Source organism: Lethenteron reissneri, chromosome 4 (genome assembly GCF_015708825.2).
Source record: "Lethenteron reissneri isolate LAM-NWPU_2019-01 chromosome 4, ASM1570882v1, whole genome shotgun sequence".
NCBI classification, from domain to species: Eukaryota; Metazoa; Chordata; class Hyperoartia; order Petromyzontiformes; family Petromyzontidae; genus Lethenteron; species Lethenteron reissneri.
This window is the reverse complement of record NC_083782.1, coordinates 6707042-6730380: the sequence shown is the minus strand read 5'-3', so window position 1 is coordinate 6730380 and position 23339 is coordinate 6707042. Positions and strand designations below refer to the sequence as shown.

The window sequence follows — 23339 nt, the reverse complement described above, 5'->3', positions numbered from 1 at the left end:
AATCGTTAACAGCTGTAAAGGGCACCGATTCAGAGGTCGGTGAAGAAGGCAATTTCCACTGACATACATACGGTGGAAAAACCTCCAATTTGAGAGATATTTTCCACCAATTCGGCCGCAGATTTTTATCTGGCGAACCACAATTTGTGAGAGGACACGAATCGAGCCTGAAGGACATTTTTTTTTTTACCAGAAGTTTTGAAGGTTGGTCCAAAAGAAAGTACACTTTCCACGTATTTCTAGCGGGTGGTTTTTACAAATTAGTTTCGTGGTTGAAAAGGGACATTCATGACTCACGGGCGACGTAAAAACATATGAATGCGGATATCCTGCAACTCGATTTGATCAAATCTGGTAGTGACGTTCAAGAACGAGCCACCAACGACACCGACCTTATTCCCGGTTTATTAAAAAAAAAGAGACAAAAAACATTCTTATGAGGTGATAAGTATCACGCGTACCGCTACCGCATGTGGTTGTTAAACAGAGTAGAGGTAAATCTCGTTGTTCTAACACGCTACTTGCTAAGACTACGGTAAATCAGTAAAAATGCCCAACAAAGGGGTTGAAGATTCCAATGGATTTGAAAATTATTTTGTAAAAATGAACATTTAAAAAAAAAACAGCACTACGTTTGTCGACGATGCCTCCCCAATTTATTTCCCAATATATATTTTTTATCGATTGATAAAATTTAAACGAATCGAGATATTTCTTATCGGGAATTACTTGGCTGGCCTGTGCTGCCCCTACCCACCGTACAGCCCAGATCCAGCACCCTCATCACACTGTTTTGACCCCTCTGAGGTAGGCAACACGTTGCAAATGACACTGCCGTATGGGACCCTGGTCACAAGTGGCTACGCGATGCTGGAAATTCCTTTTAACGCGACGAAATCCTGGCCGTGGTTCTGCTTTGATGCAAATCTATGGGAAAATACAGAAACTGTTACGTTCTTTATGCTCCTATGAACGATAATGTTAAATATTGTATCAGGACAATAATCAAAAGTTAATTCGAGGAGGAAAACAATTGGAGGTGTCACTTTGAGTATCCCTTGTAACAAGCTGCACCACACAAACTACAAACCCAACACACCTTGTGTTTACATTCCAGTGGTCAATGTGTGAGAAGACTCTACCCATCTTTGGTAAAAATGGGAGGGCCTTTGCACTTCTGTGAATTTTGTAGAATGGCGAGCAACACAAAATTTAAGATTAAAATATTCGAAGATTTGTTCCGCAGCACGACATGCTCGTGAAACAAGGCCACCGCGTACATGCGATGAAAAAACAACTCTTGTGAGACGCCAAAGAAACGCAAGAGTGCGTTAACGCGAAAACGAAAAGAAAAGTTGCCACGGTTGAAGATAAACCCGAGGCAGAATCGGTGAGGAGTCCGATTCGAATGCAGGGTGGTGAATGTGGGACCGATACCCACCAAAGATTAATGACACAACCTGGATTTACAGAGCGTTTAAATACGACCGAATCTCAGACTGCTGTATGGACAAAGTGGCCATTATTATTTATCGAGAGATGCGGTCAGTCATGGGCGGCAGAGAAGAGGTAGGTCTTGAGCCTGGACTTGAACTTGAGCCTGGCAGGGAGTCCACAGGACAGTTTGTCATCATCATTGGGTGGCTGGGAAGAGAAGGGACAGGAATCCAGACGAGGGGAGGTGGTGGGGAGAATGAGCGACCTCCCGATGAGTAAAGATCGACTTAAACAACGGCGGCTTCATTACGGTAGCCAGCACGTCGATCTCCTGACGGCCAGTGATTGGCGCTGCAGCCTCCTTAGCAGCACACATCGACATTCTTGAGCAAGTCGACGATGCCATCCTTGGTGAGAAACATCGTCTTGCCGTCGCGCGTGCGCAAAACCTCGAACTCGCCGCCCGCCTCCAGGGTCCTCTTGCCCACCACCACCACGTACGGCAGCCCCATCTTGTCGGCCTCCTTCAGCCGCTTGCCCAGGGTCAGCTGACCGCGGTCGTCCAGGAGCATGTCGCGTCGCAGGCGGGGGAACAGCTCGTCCAGCGTGTCGTAGAGATCTTCGGCCATTCGCATGCCGGCCACCTCCTCCTTGCTGCCCCACTTGGGCGTGAGGATGCACACCTGGGTGGGGAGGGGGGGGAGGGTGGCCGTGAAGAGGGCAGCATTATGGGAATGCAAGCTCAGTGGAAGTTTGAAGAAATACAACAACTTGCATTGATATCGCCCCCATAATGTAATGTCTCGTTTTAGGAGTTTTATTAGCCTAGGCGGACTCGTTTGGTGGCAGCTGTCCCTATGTGGTGCAAAGTGAACTCATCAACAACCCATAAGGGGTATTGGTCTGCCAGTACGGTTTAATGTTGCTCATGGTTTTTTTCACGCCGGCATTTTTGAAAAATGTTGCGTGGGTCTTTAACAATCCGCTACGATGGAGATAGTGCAGTATTAACAGGGGCAGCCGTTCGGGCTCCGACAGCAAGACACATGCTACTGCTCAGCCACGTTACCACAGGAGGAACAAGGAAGAAACATCATCACGACAGATCAACTAACAGTCTCGCAAAAACTCGCCACCCATCACTGTACCTGGTAGGGCGCGACGGGCCCAGGCCACCGCACGCTGTCAGCCGTGGACAGCACCTCCACGGCAGCCGCTAGGATGCGTGTGATGCCCAGGCCGTAGCAGCCCATCTCCATCGTGACGTTCTTGTTGTCGTCGTCGCAGAACTTTGCGCCAAACACCTCCGAGTAGCGCGTGCCCAGGTAGAACGTGTGGCCGACCTCTATTCCTTTCGACGCCACCATCCGCCCGCTGCACTTGGGGCAGCGGCACATGTAGCTGCCGGTCCCGCCGATTGTGTGCGTCACTTCGGTGCCGACCTTGTCTGCCGATCCGTCAATGTGAGACACGACCGTGTCGGCCGGCACGGAGAACGCCTCCATCATCTCCACGTTGATTGAAAACCCGCAGCGGCAGCAGCTCAGCAGCTGGTCCTCGCCCACGTCGGCCATGAGGTGGAACTCGTGCGAGGCCTTCCCGCCGATGGCGCCCGTGGACGCCTCGACGGTGGTGACGGGCAGGCCGAGGCGCGCGAAGATGCGGCGGTACGAGGCGAACACCTCGCCGTAGGTCTGCCGCGCCGTCCGCTCCGACACGTCGAACGTGTAGAGGTCCTTCATGAGAAACTCGCGGCCGCGCAGGAGGCCGTGGCAGGGCCGAGGCTCGTCGCGGAACTTCTGCGTCACCTGGTAGAGGCGCAGCGGCAGCTGGCGGTAGGACGCGACACCCTGCGCCGCTAGCAGCCGCGTCACCGCCTCCTCGTGAGTGGGGCCCAGGCAGAGGTCGGCGCCCGTGCGGTCGCGCAGGCGGAACAGCTCGCTGCCCATGAGGTTCCAGCGGCCGCTGGCGCGCCACGCCTCGGCCGACGTCAGGCACGGCATGCTGATCTGCAGGGGGGAGAATGCAACAGATCGTTAGGGGGGGGGTGGGGAGCAATTAGCAAATTGAGCAAGTGGCTCAGGTGGATACTGGAGTGAGTGATTTTCTGCTCAAATGAGCATTACGGCAGTGCTCATCTCCCGTTAACAAACCTGAACAAGTGGGAGAAATTCCAGAATTACCACTGTTGACTTCCCCCGTAAAGTGGTGTTGAGTTTATAGAGCCTAGAAAAGGCTACATTCATTAACAACGGCAAAAATAGAGAATCGGATCACGAGAGGGATAATATAATCGCTCTGACAGGCACGGCCACGCTTCCTGCTTCTTGACCAAAGGATGGTTTTGATCTTTCTTGTCAAATAAACTCTCGCGTATGTCGACGTTTAGCACGAAAAAAAATAGTTTTCAACACATTATTGCACATATTTTTTTTTACATGTAGATTTGGCAGCCAATATTAGGATTCACAACAGATTATTTTTGTTAAAGCCACTTAGCAATCTGGCCAGATTTGTCAGGTGATAGGATTTCACAAGAAGAATTTGGCTAGATCACAAGGTGACCCGATGCAAAAAAAATCTATTATGAATCATTCTTTTTTCTGACAGTTCCAAGTGCATGCCTGGTGGATTCGTAGTATTATTATGCTCTGCAAACACGCCCCTCACCCACAAAGACACAGGACACCGCACGTGGACGTTACCTTATGCCCGTTGATGGAGGCCATCTCCTGGTCGATGAGGCTCACCAGCTTCTCCACGGCTCGCACCGCCCTCGGCAGGAGGTGGTAGCAGCCTGGCGCGGCCGACTGGATCAGGCCAGTCTGCACCATCAGCCTCTGGCTCTTGCACGTCTGCTTGCCGTCCGAGTGGCCCTGCGTGCCGGCACCACCGGTGCCACCGTCCGACGCTGCCGGCTCCGTGGCGTCCACCGCGACGATGTTGGGATGGAAGAGGCGTGACACCAACTGCCTCTGGACGCGTTCCCTCTGCTTGCCCGTAGCGGCGTTCTTGTGGTTGCTCCTGGCGATGCTGGGAAGCATCGGACGCCTTCTTGGGTACAGAGTCAGCAATTTGCTCAACAGCTTCATGATGATATCTTCTCCGTTCCTCTTTTATATCTTGTCACAATATCTTCAACCTCCTTTTCAATTCTTCGATTATCTGGAGGGGGGGGGAGGGGTCTCAACACTGGAGGCAACCGATTATAATAAGAACTAAAAAGGTAAAAAAAAAGTCAAGGTGGAGCCCTGCGATAACTTGCAGAGGCCACTGCTAGCCGAAGGGCCTTCACCAGAAGGGAAATTTTTTGCCTACTCTTCCAAGCTGGCTCGGCGTCTCGGAAGAGTTGAGAGTACTCACACTTTACCCGACCACACACGACCTGCCTGTCCACTGACTGCGGCGCACCCTTTTATACTGCTGGGGTGGATAGGAGTGCAAGTGGGGGTGGGGATGTAAGAAGTTCGCATCATTGTTTCAACTGCTGGGCATACACAGAGGGGAAAAAAGGCCACACTGTCTCACGTGTTGTGTGGCCGGAATTAGTAGAAGCCGGCACCATGTGGTCTATGTAAACGCTGCTCTGTTGACCACCCACACGTGTCCCCCACAGATGGTTAAACAAAGGATTGTGTTTTAATCCCTGACCTTATATGGGTAAGTAGAAGGATGCGGATTTTAAAAGGCAGTGCCAATACTCAAGACAACAACGCCATGGTGTGAATGAAAACAAAGTTAACGTGAAGAAAAAGGCGACGCAATGGTTTTTGGAATGCATGTGATACACGTGAAACCTGTTAAACATGTAGGCTTTCACGACCAATATTATCCATAAGAGGTTTTTTTTGGGTCAGATCGCGTGAATATAAATGAACGAAATGGCGTGTTTTGTTCACGTGACAAACCTTACTATTTGACTGCGCTGGGTGGTGGTGGCTTTAACGACATATTTACGCGATCTAAACCCAAAAAATACTCTACTGTGGACGTGAAACCTGATTTACATTTGGGAAAACGATTCATTTTCATCGGAACGTTGGCTATCTGCCATCTCACCCAAGATGTGAATGTCGCTTTGATACTACATGTCACAAAACATGGCCCAACTTTAATCTTGATTTGAAGCTATCGTGACTGCAGGAATCCATACTCTTTGGTTCTTTCGGTAAAGTCACGTAGGTAGAAATAAAATCAATCAAATCACGTTTCGATCGCAACACAAGCGATCGACCGCTTGTGTTGCGATCGAAACGTCGTGATTTGTTTTATTTTATTTCTAACTGCGTGACTTTAACGAAAGAACCAAATAGTATGGCCCAACTTTGTTATTATAGCCTCCCCTAGGCGTGCCCAAATCACAAGGTTTAGCGCCTGATCCCATCAGATAGCAGAACAGAGGTCGCAAACTGGTTTTGATTCCTTACCCGTACCCGGCCGCACCAGGGTCGCAAACGGGTACCCGTACCCTACCCGATACCCGGCTACCTGTACCCGGCCGGGTATCGGGTAGGGTACGGGTACCCGATTGCGACCTCTGGAATGAAGCCATGTTGCAGGCGCGGGTGGGTTTATTCTCGGAACTTGAATTGTGAGAAGAGACAAGACGTTGGGAAATGAGTGACAAATGGTTACTCACCAGTGACTCACGGCTTACCCGTACCCGTACACGGCCGCACCAGGGTCGCAAACGGGTACCCGTACCCGGCCGGGTACGGGTAGCCGGGTATCGGGTCGGGTACGGGTATCGGGTACCCGGTTGTGACCTCTGTAGCAGAAGCTAAGTAAGGCTGAATCTGGATAGTGTTTGGATGTGCGACCATCGAGGGTAACCCCACAGACTGCTGTGGGTTTGCATCGTGCGCAGCAAAGTTCATGTATGAAAAAAATCAAGTGTTGTGCTGTTCTCCTCTATGCGCCCACATCTGTGCTGCTCACCTTCACCAACCCGCACTGACCAGCATGGTCGGGTATGGTCAAATAACCCCCATCACACTCTTCATGGCATGAAGAGGCCCTCATCCAGCAGTGGATTGACAAACTGGCCGTACAGGTACACACATAGCCGGACATCCAATGCTCTGCTTAAGTGTTACGCGTTAAAGGGTTCGACTTAGGAGCGCCGTGCATGTGCCCTTATACAGTATGACCTTAACGCTTGAACACCGTATGGTTGTTGTACAATAGATTACTCAAATCACGGTTTGAGCACAAACCCAAAATGCTAAACGTCAAGTAACAAACAGCACTATTGAAGCTGTAATACGTTCTGATATTTGACTGGGGGGTATAACTTTAAGGGCGTTATGAGCATATACTTTATTTTATCTTTAACCTCTTTATTAAATGTTGGTGGATGTTTATCTGTTGTTCTGCGGGTTGCGTCACAGAAAGTCGGACCCCCCCTCAAATATGACGTCACAAAGATCTGCCCCCCCCCCCCAAATTAAACATGCTTCAAATCGCTTTAAACTATTGTCATTGTAGTGCGTATTTAATGTGGCGTTGCACTGTGATGTTGTAGGAGAAACATTTATTCAAAAGTATTTAATTAAGTAGAACGTGTTGTCTATATTTATTTAAAGTTGCATTTTGATGTGACGTCACATGTCTCAAACCCCCCACCTCGTCACACATCGTCACAAATGTCTGACCCCCCCCCCTAGGTGCGTGACGTCATTTATGGACAGCCCCACAAAAAATTCTACAACTTTGCTCACGCTCGCATCATGTAACTCTGTATTACCACGAAGCTAATTCGGTACAAACAATGTGGTAAGAGCCCTCCGGGGGAGATGGAGCGATTAAATCGGCTCGTAAGCTGGTACGAGACGGATTAACAACACATCGAAAGCCGGGGGGGCCTTCATCCAGCAGTAGATCGACCATGGATGATCATTAAGAGAGCTAATTAGTGGCACAGCTCTGCGACACGTGTTTTCGGGTCGTGCCACGTTTTGTTCGGAGTGATGTCCGACGTTTCGCTCCCAGTGCTGGGAGCTTCACGTTATACACCGGGACCCCAGTAGCTTTCATCCAACAGTGGATTGATTGATTGACCGTGACCGATGACTACAATGTTAATTATATAAACAAACTATGCTAAACGGCGTCGCTCGTAACATTGTACATTTGTGAATATTTCATTGCTGTGGGGGGTAGGGGAGGTGATGCCAACGGCAATAATTCTTTACTTATCTAAAAAAATCGGTAACGGGACAACATTTAACACAAGGTGTACTATAACGTAATGAGAACGTGTTTTTTTTGGTAGGCAAGTAAAACGTTAATATAAAGGTTACATAACTAATTAGCAATAGCTTATGCAAGTTAACTAATTAAGTCAATCCTAAAGTTCATTGTTGGGTTGCAAAGGACACTTTCAAGGTTTTCACACACACACACAATTAACATTTCATCTTAAGTGGATGGGTGTTGTTTGATTTTAAATCAGTTGCTGAGGCACCGGTCCACAAACTCAAAACGCCAAGTAGCCAGCAACAAACAGCACCATCGAAGTTGCGATAGATTACAGCTCATATGTTATCTGGAATTAGCCAAGGTTATTCAATCTAGAGGACAGACTACGGATGTACTGCTGATCTATTATTATTTTAAACACGTCACAACCAACCAAACACTAACATTTCTATAAATTCAACTAAAATACACTTTAAGATTTAAAAAAATAAATGGTTCGGTCTCGGGGAACCACACCGCTCTGGGCTAGACGGTCTGCCGGGAAAAGGCGCGCCATCTCCCGCAATAGCCACAAGCACCACAACGGTGACACCGAGAGTTACTAGTGCGGCCTACAACACGTAACTCTTAAATTAGCTTGTTTTTTTTAAACACATTTAAATCGATTAATTGACAGCTGCGCGTCAGCAACCGCTTTCTATTTCGTCCCGTGAGCTAAGTTGAGTGTCGTATTTGTGACGTTAATCCGTGTCATTTCTTACCATGTTGGAGCGCTCAGAGCTTGCAACGAGTGAGCGTGGCGAAGCAAAACGCCCCTCAGTGACGACACGAGGTCAAGGAATTCTATGGGATGAATGATCAATTGAATTACACTGGTCAACAACAAAAACACTTTTTTTTTCTGGCCTGGACTTTTGCAGCTGTTTTAGACTAATTTCAGGGTGCTGATTTCAAATCTGATCTCAGATTTGCTCTATCACATCTCATTTTTAAATCCTTTATATTAAGTTCGCTTGCTTGCTTGCTTACGACCGTGCGAATCTTTCGGTCGTTTTTTTAACCCACTTCCCGTGATCCAATCGAGCTGACATTTTGCACACAGACTCGTTGTGCGAGACAATTAATTTTCGTGAAAGAAAAATTCCAAAATTTTACACTGTTTAGGGAATATTTTAAAAATATTTAATTACCAATTGCTTAATGGTGGCAAACAATCATCTGACCCATAGGTGGCAGCCATCTCAAGCCAGACGACGAGAGGACTCTAGCCGCCACGCATATAAAGGATTTATAGTGAAAAACTTTGTTTTTACGGGTTAAATTTTAATGCTATCGGTATACCCCATTTTCATTGATTTTACCCGAAATTAACTCTGTCACTTATGATTGCAAGTTGTTGCGAGTCAGTGACTGCTTTAGTGTTAAAATATGGTGCTGTATTTTTAGGATAGTGTGTTTATAATATCATTTTATGTAGATATCCACATTTACTTAATATTTTTCTTCTGCAGTTTTTATTGAAAATTCAATATTTGATATCTCAAAAACTGATGCCAAATTTGGAATCAGCACCCCAAAATTACCTTAAAACCGTTGGAATACCTTATGCCAGAAAAAGTGTTTTGACCAGTGTTATTAATAATCGATTTATAAAATTGATCAATAAATATCTGTCACAGCCTCGATTCGCTTATACAGTACTGTACTGAATCATCGACGAATCGCATATCCTGTCAACCCGTACGATTTACTCCGTATTATTGTACAGGGTAATTAAGTTTTCATGTCAACACGGGCAATAACAAGAACATTATACAGTAAAACCTTGGATTGCGAGCATAATTCGTTCTGGAAACGTGCTTGTAATCCAAAGCACTCGTATATCAAAGCACTCGTATATCAGTTGTGATCACGTGACGCTCGGCAGACAAAGCGTATACCAGAGGTCGCAACCGGGTACCCGATACCCGTACCCTACCCGATACCCGGCTACCCGTACCCGGCCGGGTACGGGTACCCGTTTGCGACTCTGGTGCGGCCGGGTACGGGTAGACCGTGAGTCACTGGTGAGTAACTGTCACTGATTTCCCAACGTCTTGTCTCTTCTCACAATTCAAGTTCCTAGAATCAACCCACCCGTGCCTGCAACATGGCTTCATCCCAGAGGTTGCAATCAGGTACTCGACCGGGTACGGGTAGCCGGGTATCGGGTAGGGTACGGGTACCCGATTGCGACCCTGGTGCGGCCGGGTACGGGTACGGGTAAGGAATCAAAATCCATTTGCGACCTCTGGCGTATACACGTGCTACTCGTATTGCAAGACCTCGCTCGTTTATCAAATTCATATTTTTAAAAAAATTTGCTCGTTTTGCAAAACACTCGCAGACCAAGTTACTCGCAATCCAAGGTTTTCCTGTATTTGTGTTTCTCACCTTGTGATGGAGACTTTGTAGGACGTTGATATTTATAAGGGCAACGGGGTGACCAATAAGGTCTGAATTAATGACTACAATTTAACAGAACAGTTTCGGTGTTGGCTGCTCTGTTTTTTGTGTATGCATTATTTCTACGTACTATTGTTTGGGGCCGTCCATAAATGACGTCACGCACCTAGGGGGGGCGGTCAGACATTTGTGACGATGTGTGACGAGGAGGGGGGGTGAGAAATGTGACGTCACATCAAAATGCGCAACTTTAAATAAATATAGACAACACGTTCTACTTAATTAAATAGACTTCTTAATAAATGTTTTCTCCTACAACATCAGAGTGCAGCGCCACATTAAATACGCACTACAATGACAATAGTTTAAAGCGATTTGAAGCATGTTTTTTTATTTGGGGGGGGGGGGGCAGAGCTTTGTGACGTCATATATGAAGAGGGGGGGGGTCTGACTTTTTGTGACGCCGTGTGACAAAGGGGGGGGGGGGGGGGGTCAAAAATCGTCCAAAATCGCGTGACGTCATTTATGGACGGTCCCAAAACACAAACAAATTGACACATTTTTCAATTTTATGGCTGTATTAAAACGGCTGTACGCTGTATGGACCTGAAAACTATATTTCCTTGTAGAAGAATACGGGTGAACCGTATGGGTTGACAGGTATGAGTATAAATACAAATTCTGATTCTCATTTAGTGCAGTACAACAATGGATTGCACTGCCTCCTGCTGCCCGCCACGCGTTATACACGACGCATGACGTCACCACGTAAACATAACATTACGTAACCGCGGTTATAGCGGCGTGACGCAATGACGTCCTGGCGTGACGTAATGACGTACTTGGCGTGACGTAATCACGTACTCGGGTTGATGCGCGATAATTCAAAGTGGTGTGACGTGACGTCGTTGTTAGGCACGTTGACGTCGTTGTTAGGCACGTGACGTCGCCAACGCCTGGTAAATGACGTCATCGCGCACGCAGAGTGCCCCCCCCCCCCAAAAAAAAAGAATCAGGCCGAGATTAAGAGGGAGGAGGCGATTCTCGGGGAATCGATTTTTTGGGGCGTTCAGCGTTAACATCGATTCGATCCAAGTCAACACATAGCGTCCGCAAGAGCTCCAGTCGATTCCTGTTACTGTGATCGATTCCCGAATCGACGAAGCATTTTTCCCCCCCCCCTCCCCGCCTTACCACATTGAGAGAATAACTATTCGGAATCGACACGCGCGCGATTCGTGCCGAGTAATCGATTCGTTAATTCAGGCCGGACCCTTCACACGCTCGCGTGGACACGGATGGGGCTGGCTGTATTAGGTCGCCAATGGTTTTACAGTAAATCCCCCTGAGGTTATTTATTTATTTTTATTTCCGCGGTGAGGTAGGGTGGGGGGGCTTCTCTCACGGCGTCTGATAAACGGAGATGATAGAGAAGCAGCCGTAAAAAAAAAATCCAGCGGGAAAAAATATATTTTTTTACCCAAAAATCGGTTAAAATTTAACGAATGCTCGGTAGGTGAGAAATCGTCGTCGGTAACGCCAATTAGCGATTCTCTCCTCGTCGCATTCGTCGGCAGCTCACCGGCAGTAACCAGCACCATCATCATCATCGACGGAGCCCGTTCAAGGTAAGCGTGATGCTGTGGTTAAAAGGACAATCAAGCTAGCGTGTGGTTTGTAACATCACAATGGTCAGGCATTGTACAGGTGTGTGTGTGGTGTGTGTGCGGTGCTGTGTGTGATCACCGACACGAACGGAGAGACAGAGATACAACGCGGAAGTCCAGCACAAGTCCGGACGGCACGCTCTAGTAGCCAATTTAAAGCACGATAATCAGTATTATTAGCATGATTACATGGCTACATTGTGTGTTGTCCGTTTCGAATTGTTGCTGCGTTCCTTTTAATTCGAAGGTGTTGGCGGGAGTGGATGGCGCAGTGGTTTGTTGTACCGCGCCAATGCAAACCCGGGGGGGCCGCGTGTGTGACCCCGAGTTACACACCCAGAGCACGGCGGCCGTCAGTGGCGAGTGATACGCCGTGTCCGAGTCGCTGCCCTCAGCCACTAGCTGCCCTTGGTCACTAGCTGCCCATAGACACTCGCTGTCCTTAGACACTGGCTGCCCATAGACACTCGCTGTCCTCAGCCACTCGCTGCCCTTAGACACTGGCTGCCCTTAGACACTGGCTGCCCTTAGACACTCGCTGCCCTTCGCCACTGGCTGCCCTTCGCCACTGGCTGCCCTTCGCCACTGGCTGCCCTTCGCCACTCGCTGCCCTTAGCCACTCGCTGCCCTTAGCCACTCGCTGCCCTTCGCCACTGGCTGCCCTCGGCCACTGGCTGCCCTCGGCCACTGGATGCCCTTAGCCACTGGCTGCCCTCGGCCACTGGCTGCCCTCGGCCACTGGCTGCCCTCAGCCCCTCGCTGCCCTCAGCCACTGGCTGCCCCTAGCCACTGGCTGCCCTTATCCACTGGATGCCCTTATCCACTGGCTGCCCTCAGCCACTGGCTGCCCATAGACACTCGCTGCCCCTAGCCACTGGCTCCCCTTGGCCACTGGCTGCCCATAGACACTCGCTGCCCTTAGCCACTGGCTGCCCTCAGCCACTGGCTGCCCATAGACACTCGCTGTCCTTAGACACTCGCTGCCCTTATCCACTGGCTGCCCTTAGCCACTCGCTGCCCTTGGCCACTGGCTGCCCTTGGCCACTCGCTGCCCTTAGCCACTGGCTGCCCTTAGCCACTGGCTCCCCTTAGCCACTGGCTGCCCTTGCCCACTGGCTCCCCTTAGCCACTGGCTGCCCTCACTTGATACAGCTATCGGGCTGTGACGGTTCCACCTGAAGACGGAAGCTTGTATTGCCTCCGCAACGTCGTGATTTTAATTTTTTATTTTACTTTTATTAATTTTAATTTTTTACCTACGTGACTTTACCGAAACAACCTAAGAATATGAATCCTTGTAGTCAAGAAAGCTTCAAATCTAGAACTTAGCCACTGGCTGCCCTAATACACCCTTTTCCTGCCCTTCACCCATCCCGCAATTACCAACGTGGGTGAAGTCTGCTCAAACTGACCCCCATGACAGACGCGCCGTGGGGAGGAGGCCTTCATCTGGCTGTGTTGTTATGAATGAGTCGATGCTGTTTAGCATCGTCTCATACGGCTCTTCCTCACCATGTACAGTGTTTTGTGCTTTTAAATCACTTCGCTGTCTAACCCCTCCAATTTCAATGTGCCCTCAATTATTATTAAGGGCCCATTATAGCGATGATTTTAAATTTTATTTGTACTCACGATAGTGAAATCTTTTAATCAATGAAGCCGGGACGTGTCTGGCTAATCGCTGCCTCTGCTGATGCTGCGGTCTGGGATTAATGTGATGATGCACAGTGTGGGCCAGACTTTAAGGGTCACCGGGCGAGGGGATTGGGGCCAATTGCAGTCCGTTAAGTTTCCCTTTTTCTTGATAATTGTGGAAACTGCGCGGGACCTCCAGAATAAACACCTTATTCGAGACCCAAACATCGCACCTCATAGCTTTGACATTCCTCCTAGAAGATCCCCGCTTGCAGCCACCAACAGGCCGATGGGAAAATAAAAAAAATTAACCCGTAAAAACAAAGTTTTTCACTCTAAATCCTTTATATGCGTGGTGGCTAGAGTCCTCTCGTCCTCTGGCTTGAGATGGCTGCCACCTATGGGTCAGATGATTGTCTGTCAGCATTAAGCAATTGGTAATAAAATATTTAAAAATTTTCCCTAAACAGTGTAAAATTTTGGAGAAAAAAAATTCAGGAAAATTAATTGTCACGCACAACGAGTCTGTGTGGAAAATGTCAGCTCGATTGGATCACGGGAAGTGGGTTAAAAAACGACCGAAAGATTTGCACGATCGTAAGCAAGCAAGCACGCAAGCACGCAAGCAAGCAAGCGAACTTAATATAAAGGATTTAAAAATGAGCCGAGATTGTATGCACTCATAGGGTATGTTTAACTTCTTTCGGCACCGTACGTAGTAGCCAAACCGTGCTCATCGGAGATGCGGCCGTGCAACCCCAAGCCAGAGGTCGCAACCGGGTACCCGATACCCGTACCCTACCCGATACCCGGCTACCCGTACCCGGCCAGGTACGGGTACCCGTTTGCGACCCTGGTGCGGCCGGGTACGGGTAGGCCGTGAGTCACTGGTGAGTAACCGTTTGTCACTCATTTCGGGTAGGGTACCCGGCCGGGTACGGGTACCCATTTGCGACCCTGGTGCGGCCGGGTACGGGTTAGGAATCAAAACCCGTTTGCGACCTCTGCTCCAAGCTATGGATCGTCCGTATAGTAAGCTACTGCGTGGTCAGCGCTCATTCAACGGAGCAAAACTACACAAACCCCTGCCCTGTGAAGCCCTCTCTCGTCGTGGCTAACAGACATCCAAGCTTTTTCAATTTAAAGCTTTAGTGACTGCAGGGATTCATATTCTTTGTTCTTTCGGTAAAGTCACGTAGAAGGGAAAGAATTAAAATAAAACATAATATAATAGTCGTGAGAATTTTATTATATTATGTTTCTTTTATTTCCCTTCTACGTGACTTTACCGAAAGAACCAAGAATAAGACATGCAAGCATTGGCAATATGAGCTCCTTAACACATTGCCACCGTACGTAATATAATCATAATTGCGTATTTATTTTTGAGGTCTGATCTCAGCCCATTAATGAGAACATGCTGTGGACAATTACTTTAATTTATGCTGCCCGAGTCTCTTGTGTGCGCAGTTACGCCGTTCGTTCGTGTTCCATTCTGGCGAATGTTATCTGAACCGGTCCTGGGCCTCGACTAGGTCGAATTCAGCTTTAAATGAGTATCTGGTGGTGTGGAAGAATCCACACTGGGAAGATAAAGACGGCCGGAGTTGGTGCTGGCCACACTCGCTAACAACACTTGCCCCAATAGTCTGCATCGGAGGCTGTGCAAGGGATAAAGATGCCTTATATAGTGCGTCTGGGTTTCTGTGATGCGTGTTTATTTATGTGGGCATGTTTGTGTAAGTACCTGTGTCCTGAATTGTAAGAGTGTTTGTGTAATGTGTCTGGCTCTCTGTTGTGTGTGTATTTGTGTACCTCTGGCTCTCTTTGTTGTATGTATGCGATTGTATTTTGGGTCAGTGTTTTGTGTGGATATTTGTGTGTCGACCCATTTGTGTGCGTCTCTTCGCATGTGTGCGTCGGTCTGCAAGTCTGTGAAGATTTGTGCATGTGTCTTATGCGCATCCCTGCGAGCGCATCTTTGCACATGGCCTGCATGTGCGGATGCACGGTTTGTGTGTACTGTTTGAGTTAAAGAGATTTTCATGAATGTTTAGCAGATGCATTTAGATGTTTTTAGCCAATCCTAACATTGAGTTTTCTGGCTTTATGTGGGAGGAAACCGGAGTACCCTGAGATGAAGATGTTAAAGAATGGCTGTAAAACATTGATAATTATAATCCTGGAATCAGTTTGCCCGTTGGGCCACACGCTGTGCAATGATTGCTTCATATTATTAAGCACACCCATCTGTAATCCCCAATGTCATCCAATTACAACTTACTTAGTCTAACACCGAAAGTTTGCGTTGTGTTAACGGCACCCTAGCCTGTGCCCCCAACCCAAGCAAATACACTCTTTCCTTTGCACCAACACGCACGGTGGAGGCCAGAGTCAGTGCCAGGCCTGTGGAATTTTGAACAAATGAAGAGGGTTTTTTAAAATGATTATTTTATTATTAGGCTTATTTATCCCAGAAGGCCTCATGAGTCCTAAGACTCGTCATTCAAAAGGGTCTTGCTAAGTTTTTGCAGTAGTAGGACGATATTGTGTGTAATCTGAATTTAGTAGTTTCCAGATATTTTTTCAGCATTGGGATGTTTGGCCCAATACCAGTTGCATTGGGGTTTTTCTTAGATATCGGAGGAAACCAAAGAACCCGGAGAAATCTCATTCAGCACAGGGAGAGAACATACAAACTCCACCCAGAAAGGCACCAAGTTAAAGTACAACATTAGAAAAAATATCCCTGCCCTTGCTATGTGATCTGAAGGGCCATTGCCTGATACATTGTTATAAAGCAGTGTTGATACAACACAATTCGTTTTATGGAAACAGTGGGTATAAGTGTATTAATTTCATAGCCAGCCAGTCGTAGGACATGTATAGATGCAGGGAGTCGGCAGCATGGTTGGCGAGAGGAAAGGAAGAGTCTACGGGCGAAGCGAGAATGAGCAATTTCTGACGACGTCCCCAGTCAAGCCAATATTAACTGGAGCCTGAGAGAGTTAAGACTTGGTTGCTGGAGCGGAGGGTGCTCTGATGAGAGGGGAGTGGCAGGAGAGTGCGTGCAGGTGAGTGATACTAGCAGGGAGAGGGTAGGCTGGGATGGGTCCGTGTAGGGTCTTGATGAATGTGAGGGCGATCTTGAAATGTCAACCAGTTGAGGTGTCAGTGTTGCGGTCATGTGATCTCATCAATGGGTGAGGAGTCTGGCAGCATCATTTTGGATCATCTGGGAGTTTGGAGGTGAAGAATTTGGGGTGGCTGTAGAGAAGTGTTTCAGTCGTCGAGTCCGAATGTGATGTAGGCAGGGATGAGGGTCTGAGCAGCAGCTGGGGAAAAAGAAATGGTGGTTGTGAGAGATGTCGCGCAGATGAAGGTATTAAGTCCCGCAGAGATGTGTGGGAAGAGAATAAGACCTGGAGATCAATGAATGAATGCGGCAAGTTTGTTTATGGCTGGATGGTCTTCCCAAATTACCACCATTTTCACAGGCCTGCAACGCAACATATCCAACTAGCTCCCACACGTCAGTTGATTTCATTGCTTTGTCTTCCAGTTGAGGTCCTCTTGGGCATGTTCCCCACTTTGGCTGCCACTAAGTTGTTCGTCTTGCACAAGTTAGAGATATATTGACAACACAAATGGGCTTGGGCAGGACATGTCACAAGAAGGGATGATTTGCACCAATTTGTGGTTATTAAACTCTGGAGTGTCTTCTGGATGTACCTGCCTCCACCGCTGCCATACTATGTGAAATTCCAACTGCTGGTTTAGGGCTGCCAACAAGATGAGCACAGTCCCATTATCCCATGAGCAAAGACACTTTCACCCTGATGTAACCGTCATGAACAATACATCAATTTGTAAGTCCATATAAAAAAGTTAATTTTTTGTCATCAGCAGGAAATAAAGATCATGACATTTCTGTCCACTGGCCCTCTTCAGGAAATAGTTTGCTGTTATTACTACCTGATATTCATCGTAGTGTGAATAAGTTAACTAAAGCAGTAACTTTATACCTTAACAAAACACCGCCTCGACTGCAATGAAAAACTCCCAACACGCTGACATTTTGGACAATAGCCAGGCAAGCTAATGTTTCAGACAGTCTTGGCAATGCTAACATTTCAGGCAATGTCCTTGCTTATTAGCATTATGGGCAATGGCCAGTGGAGCTCATGCTCTGGGCAAGGGACGGGGAAGCAAACATTTCAAGCAATAACCTGGCAAGCTAATATTCTGGGGAACTGCTAGACAATATAAAAATGTCTGGCTATTATCCGACAAGATAGCTTTCTGGGCAACAAGGTAATCGCCTGCCAAGCTTCTCCTCTGGGCATTGGTCAGGCAACGTCCTTGTCAGCAAAACGTTTTTGCACGACGACCCATGACGTACCGTCCCGCCGCTACCGCTCGCAGATGGCGTGCGAGGTGGACCAGCACGCCGACTTCTCTGGCTGGCTGGGCAAGATGGGCGTGAACACGGAGATTGCGCTCGCCATGGACACCGAGCTGGGCATCCGGGACTACGAGGTGCTGCTTGCCTGCGCCGAGGACCTGCAGGTTCGCTCCGAGCTCTTCTGCGTCGCCCGCGAGCGCCTGCCCTTCGGCTTCTACGCCGTGCTGCGCCGCGTGGTGGCGGCGTTCCCGGCGGAGCGCGCCGGCGACTGTGGCGCCGCCGCATCGGGCCGGTCGTGCCCCGGCCTCGGCTCGCTGCTGGAGGTGCTGGTGAGCACGTTGAGCAGCCTCAGCCGCGAGTTCCTCCGCTCGGCCGACAAGCTGAACGCGCTGGACGCCCGTACGCCGGCCTCCGAGGACGACACGGCCATGGACGATGCAGCGCAAGAGGACCAACCCTTGGAAGGTGCGCGGGGCAAATAATTGCGGTGGTGCCGATTTCGTTGACCATCCGGCAAGAAGCAATGATTCAGCCTAATTGGTCTAACATTAACAGTTTTTTGTGGTTATTTACACCCGTACCTTACTTCCAATGGGGGTGCGCTTCTACCAGCTTCTGTATTTATAAAAATAGTGAAAATCATAGGCAAATCTTGCTATTTTTACATTTAAGCCAACAGCAAAAACTTTGCATTCGGGAAAGCAAAATTACAAACAAGATAAAATAATCCTTTGTTGAAATTGAGTCATGACACTGTATCATGGCAATTCATTGTACAACTGGGGGAGAGCGGGTGGAGGGTGCTCTGCCATAGATAGATCCAAACTCAACGACCAATCACGATTGTGCTGGTTATATTCGCAATAGGTGTATAACTTTAACCATTACTTTTCAATGAAGATAAAACAAGATGCTGTATTTATCTACCAGTCTGTCAATAAGTTTACATTAGTCAACTCGTCATTTTATAAACTATTTGTCTTTTCCCCCAATTTTATTACAATTCTTCTATCGACATCGCAAGATAAATAATTCATTTGAATCTCTTGCAGAGAAGTGCAACCCTTCATGTCAGAAACGGTCCAGAGAAGCGGATATTACAGAGCTACACGAGATCCTTTAAATTGACCTCTGGTCCAAAAAGTAGGAGACACTTAGGTTTTTTCGGTAAAGTCACGTAGGTAAGCATTTGTTTCTTGCTGTGGTTGTCCCACCTGATGACGGACGCTTGTGTTGCGCCCGAAACGTCGTGATTTATTATTTTATTTCTATTATTATTTCTTTCAGTTTATTATTTATTTTTATTATTTATTTCTACCTACGTGACTTTACCGAAAAAACCTAAGAGTATGAATCCTTGCAGTCACGAAAGCTTCAAATCTAGAAGTAGGAGACAACACGTCCCCACCCACTCTGCTGCAGATAATAATGTTCATTGTGTAGTGGGTAAGGATGGGAACCAAATCTTCTCTGGAGGCAACACGTTTATTTATAACAGTAACACAAGGTCCCTGACACAAAGGGGTATCGGCCCCTTCCACCCGATACCCTGGGGAGGCATCGCCTCCGGGCTAGCGTGTCCTAATCACTGGGACCACTCTCTATATTACAGCCCTCCGTCTAAGGGGACCGAGGGGAGGCTAGCCTGACCCGACTCAGCCTAGGTCCTCAGGTCCCGACCACTGGCCCACTCGGTCCCGGCCCTGACAAGGACTTCGTGTCCGGGGGTTCCTAGGGTCCTATTCTGGCTGGTCTTCGGGTCTTCGGCTTGACCACGACTGCCGGTCCCGTTCAGGGGACCGTCTTTTATACTGGATTCTGGCTCACTCCGCCCCGAGCCACTCCTCCCTTCTGGAACCGTCTAGAAGGGCCTGGGGAGTGACGTTATCCCCCAGCCCCATTCCTGGGGGTCTGGGGGTTTGTACCTGTGGTCCCGAGCTGCCTTAGGGTTACCTTTGCCCAACGTCCTGACTCATCACCCTTATTAGACTCCCTTCTGCTCCCTGTTGACTCGAGGCCGTTATTACAGGCTACAAGTCGTGGCAATCGCGTACAGCGCTCAACGATGCCGCTACAATTGCATGAGAATCAAACCCAATATTTCATTCTCAGAGCTAGAATTAGCCTAATTAAGTGCAGAACCAAAGATGTGTTTTGTACAACCATTGGTGAGACCATGAACCCACGAGACTTGGGAACCCCGGACGAGTCAGATTGCTGCCCAGAATTGAGCACAGGATCTCAATACTGCCGACTCTGCACTTTGACCTCTGAGCCACTCGGCAAGTTCAACTTAACTTTCGTTGCATTTTTTTCCCCAAGGCTGTTACCAGTTTGTAAACATGGCTTCCCTCTTGGGTTGCCTACATAACTATGGTTCTGTTCTTTTAACCAGCTTTTTCTCAGAGCAATTCACCACAAATGCCGAGGGACAGCCCTCCGATCTTCGTCCAGACCGGCGATGGAGTTTGGAAAGAATTAAAGATGGAAAACGAAGGTAAATACACAGGTGACTTTGCGCAAGGTCCATTATGTATATTTAGCGTCATTAATGCAGATTGCATCTAAAAACACTGTAGAATTTGAAATGCGCAGTTTTCTTGCGGATACGTGGGATACTACAGACAAGCGGGAAGCCGGCCAGAACCGGCACCAATATTTGCCCAAGCTTTCGTGGTCCTATATTGGGATGTTTGGATCTGTGCACCTGTGCAGTTTACAGCTTAAAGTGCAATTTCTCATGCTGATGAAATGGCCGACACACAACGAATTGACAGTTTTCCCCATTGTTCATTACAAAGAAATTGTCAGATTTCCTCCATAACAGGAAATTGGCTTAGAAACATTGTCTTAATGCAACGCAAACATTTACAGGCATTGTTAATCCACTGCTGAAAGACGGGCCTGCCCACAGCGTGTGTGTCGCGAGGATTAACTGTCCATACTTCACCACTCTGGTCAGTGAGGGTTGGTGAATATACTTGAGCAGAGACGTAGGAGCACCCTAGCAGAGTACAACAAAAGATATTGCTGCACACAACACAGCGGAGCCCCCCAGATGCCGATGGTTACCTGGCGTGCGTGGTGGTCACCCATCCCAAGAAATATCCAGGCACAAAAATCCTGCTTAGCTGATGAGATCTGACGATCAATAATCATCGGGTGGAAAATGACTCAAGTCGTGGGTATTTGAGAAAATTTGAAGGTGGAATAAGAGTTTCCACCCGAAACGTGAATCATTGCTCGCCCATTGTTGACCGGTTCTTCTCTGCAGGTTACAAGGATGTGCAGTGGGTGGAGGGTTCAGATGAAGAGTCGCAGGAACAGCAAAGCCACAAGGAAGAGGATACAAACGAAGTTAAAGTAGAGATGGGAATGGAAGGTAAGGACATAAACATTTAAGCATATATATTTTTTTACGATAGCCCATGCTGGCTTCATTGGAACACTTTACAATGCACTTTTGATAGTTTTGGATTGCATCACCTCCTGAGAGTTGACCACGCAATATGAACTGAATAGTTCACATTTTATCATCCACTAAATCTGCCTACTCTCAGCAAAAGCCTGCTTTGTGGACAGCTGACTTGTTTGGGTTATCAAGTTTTTCCAGGACACGTCTCAACATCCTAAATTCGCAGGGGTTTGTGGGTAGGTGAATTGTGATACACCTTATAGACGGTTAATGAGATGACACGAACGAGACACATGCAAGACACGGTAAACGATGCTGCTTGAATCAAATCCCCTGTTCCCCACAGATAAGCCCTGCGACAAGTCCTGGGTTCCGAATGAAAAAGGCGATGACGCCTTGACGTCGAGACGCTCCCAGGATGCGACGACTGCCAACAACGAGGACAACTCGCATCATCATCCACCTCCTCAGCCACCTCTGCTTCCGCAGCAGCAGCACCAGTGTGACCTCCCCCTAGACGATGAAAAAGCCAGCTGCTACGAGGAGGTGAACAAGTATGGGGACATCAACTCGTACGGCGCGATCGACGCGTACGGCATCACGCAGAGCGACAACTACGACGACGATGATGACGACGACGACGACCAGCCAAGGGGAGGCGTGGCCACTGCCAGCGAAAAGTCGAGCAGGGGCTACGGGCTTGGTCGCAAGCCAAGTGATGACCTGGACGCCCTCAGCTCTACAGAGCGATTCCGTAGCAGACGGAGAGCATCGGCTAGCGCCGGTTCCAGCAAGGGCGTGCCCGGCGGGCGAGGGAAGGGCCGTAGCGGTGGCGGGAACGCGGACCCGCTGAGCAACGGGCTCCCACCCTTCGCCCTGCCGGCATATCTGAGTGAGGTAGCCACGAAGGCCGGCTTCCCGCAACCGCAGTGGACTTACGACGAGTCTGCGGAGAGGCCCTTCGCGTGCCACGCCTGCGGCCGGGCGTTCCGCTCCAAGCAGAAGCTGCGTGTACACTTCCGCACGCACACGGGCGAGAAGCCGTATGGCTGTGAGGAGTGTGGAAAGCGCTTCACGCGCTCAGACCACCTGCTCAACCACCGCCGAATGCACAGCGGCCAGAAGCCCTTCTTGTGCGACATCTGCGGAAAGGCATTCATGTTCCCCTACGCCGTCACGCAGCACAAGCGGACGCAGCACTGCGTGCCGTGAGCCATCATGGGTGGTGTGCGTGGCTTGAAGAAGGGATGGAATGGTGAATGGAAGGCCGAATCGCCCTTCACTTCTGACATTTTGTTTTATGCGTTTTGGCAAGACAATTTCAAGCTTGCGAGCTCTTATTCTAAAATTAAAACGATGAGTTTGCATCTTGTGGCGACATGTTAACCATCTCGTATACAGGAGGTCGTGGGGTTCGATCCCGACCGCGACGCCTGTATATTTGGAGTTTGCATGTTCTCCCCGTGGAAAAGTGGCTTTTTCTCTGGGTCCTACGGTTTTTCCCTCCACAGAATAATGCGTTTAGAGTATTTGGCTGCTATGAATTTCCACATAAGTCACTTCGTTGAGCTATCATTTGTGGCCAGGTCGCTTCTGAAAAAAAGAGCCACATAACTCAGTGGGCCTTACCTGGTTAAGTAAAAATTTGAGTTGCACCACTGCACATAGTTTTTCTCGGTTGTGCTCCATAGCACTAGGGTGTGTTTTCGGGTTGCACCGTGTGCCGTTCAGCGTGATGTCCGACGTTTTGCTCCATGTGCTTTCACCTTTCAGTTCGCTTCCTGAAATAGGTAGCAGCACATGGGAGAGGAACGTCGGACGTCATGGCGAGCAACGCATGGAACATCCCGACAGAGCATTGGACAGCTAAAAGTTTTTATTTTTATTTCCGACGAATAATAACTCGTACTGCAGCGCTAGAACTTGGGTGGTAGTTTTGCTTATGCATTTTTATTTATACGTGCTTGAGTAACAATGTATTTTTAAAATTTTGTAGTGGATTGTTGCTTTACATGTATAGGTGTATTTGATGCTTTAATGGTTAAAATGCTTCAATGACCTGAAGAATTCCCGGGTTATGGATTTTCATTCCTTTGTATGTGTATTGCCATAAAGAAATAAATAATATTTAAGA

The 23339-nt window shown here is 48.3% G+C and overlaps 2 protein-coding genes across 3 annotated transcripts; one reads left to right on the top strand and one right to left on the bottom strand.

Annotated features, from left to right (window-relative positions):
- Window positions 1-391: 391 nt before the first annotated feature.
- Window positions 392-8458, bottom strand: PARS2 (prolyl-tRNA synthetase 2, mitochondrial). Its single transcript, XM_061563155.1, has 4 exons — window positions 8400-8458; window positions 4143-4629; window positions 2586-3446; window positions 392-2120 (listed from the first exon to the last, which is right to left on the bottom strand). The coding sequence occupies exons 2-4, from the start codon at window positions 4527-4529 to the stop codon at window positions 1800-1802; spliced, it is 1569 nt and encodes a 522-aa protein (XP_061419139.1). The 5' UTR covers window positions 4530-4629; window positions 8400-8458; the 3' UTR covers window positions 392-1799.
- Window positions 8459-11339: 2881 nt separating this feature from the next.
- On the top strand, window positions 11340-23336 carry LOC133349620 (zinc finger protein 768-like). Of its 2 annotated transcripts, none has more exons than XM_061563209.1 (5): window positions 11340-11711; window positions 17811-18255; window positions 20186-20287; window positions 21065-21172; window positions 21552-23336. In XM_061563209.1, the coding sequence occupies exons 2-5, from the start codon at window positions 17811-17813 to the stop codon at window positions 22415-22417; spliced, it is 1521 nt and encodes a 506-aa protein (XP_061419193.1). In that variant the 5' UTR covers window positions 11340-11711; the 3' UTR covers window positions 22418-23336. The 2 variants fall into 2 exon arrangements, with proteins under 2 accessions (XP_061419193.1, XP_061419183.1); XM_061563199.1 differs by having other exon boundaries at window positions 20186-20299.
- The last annotated feature ends 3 nt before the right edge of the window (window positions 23337-23339 follow it).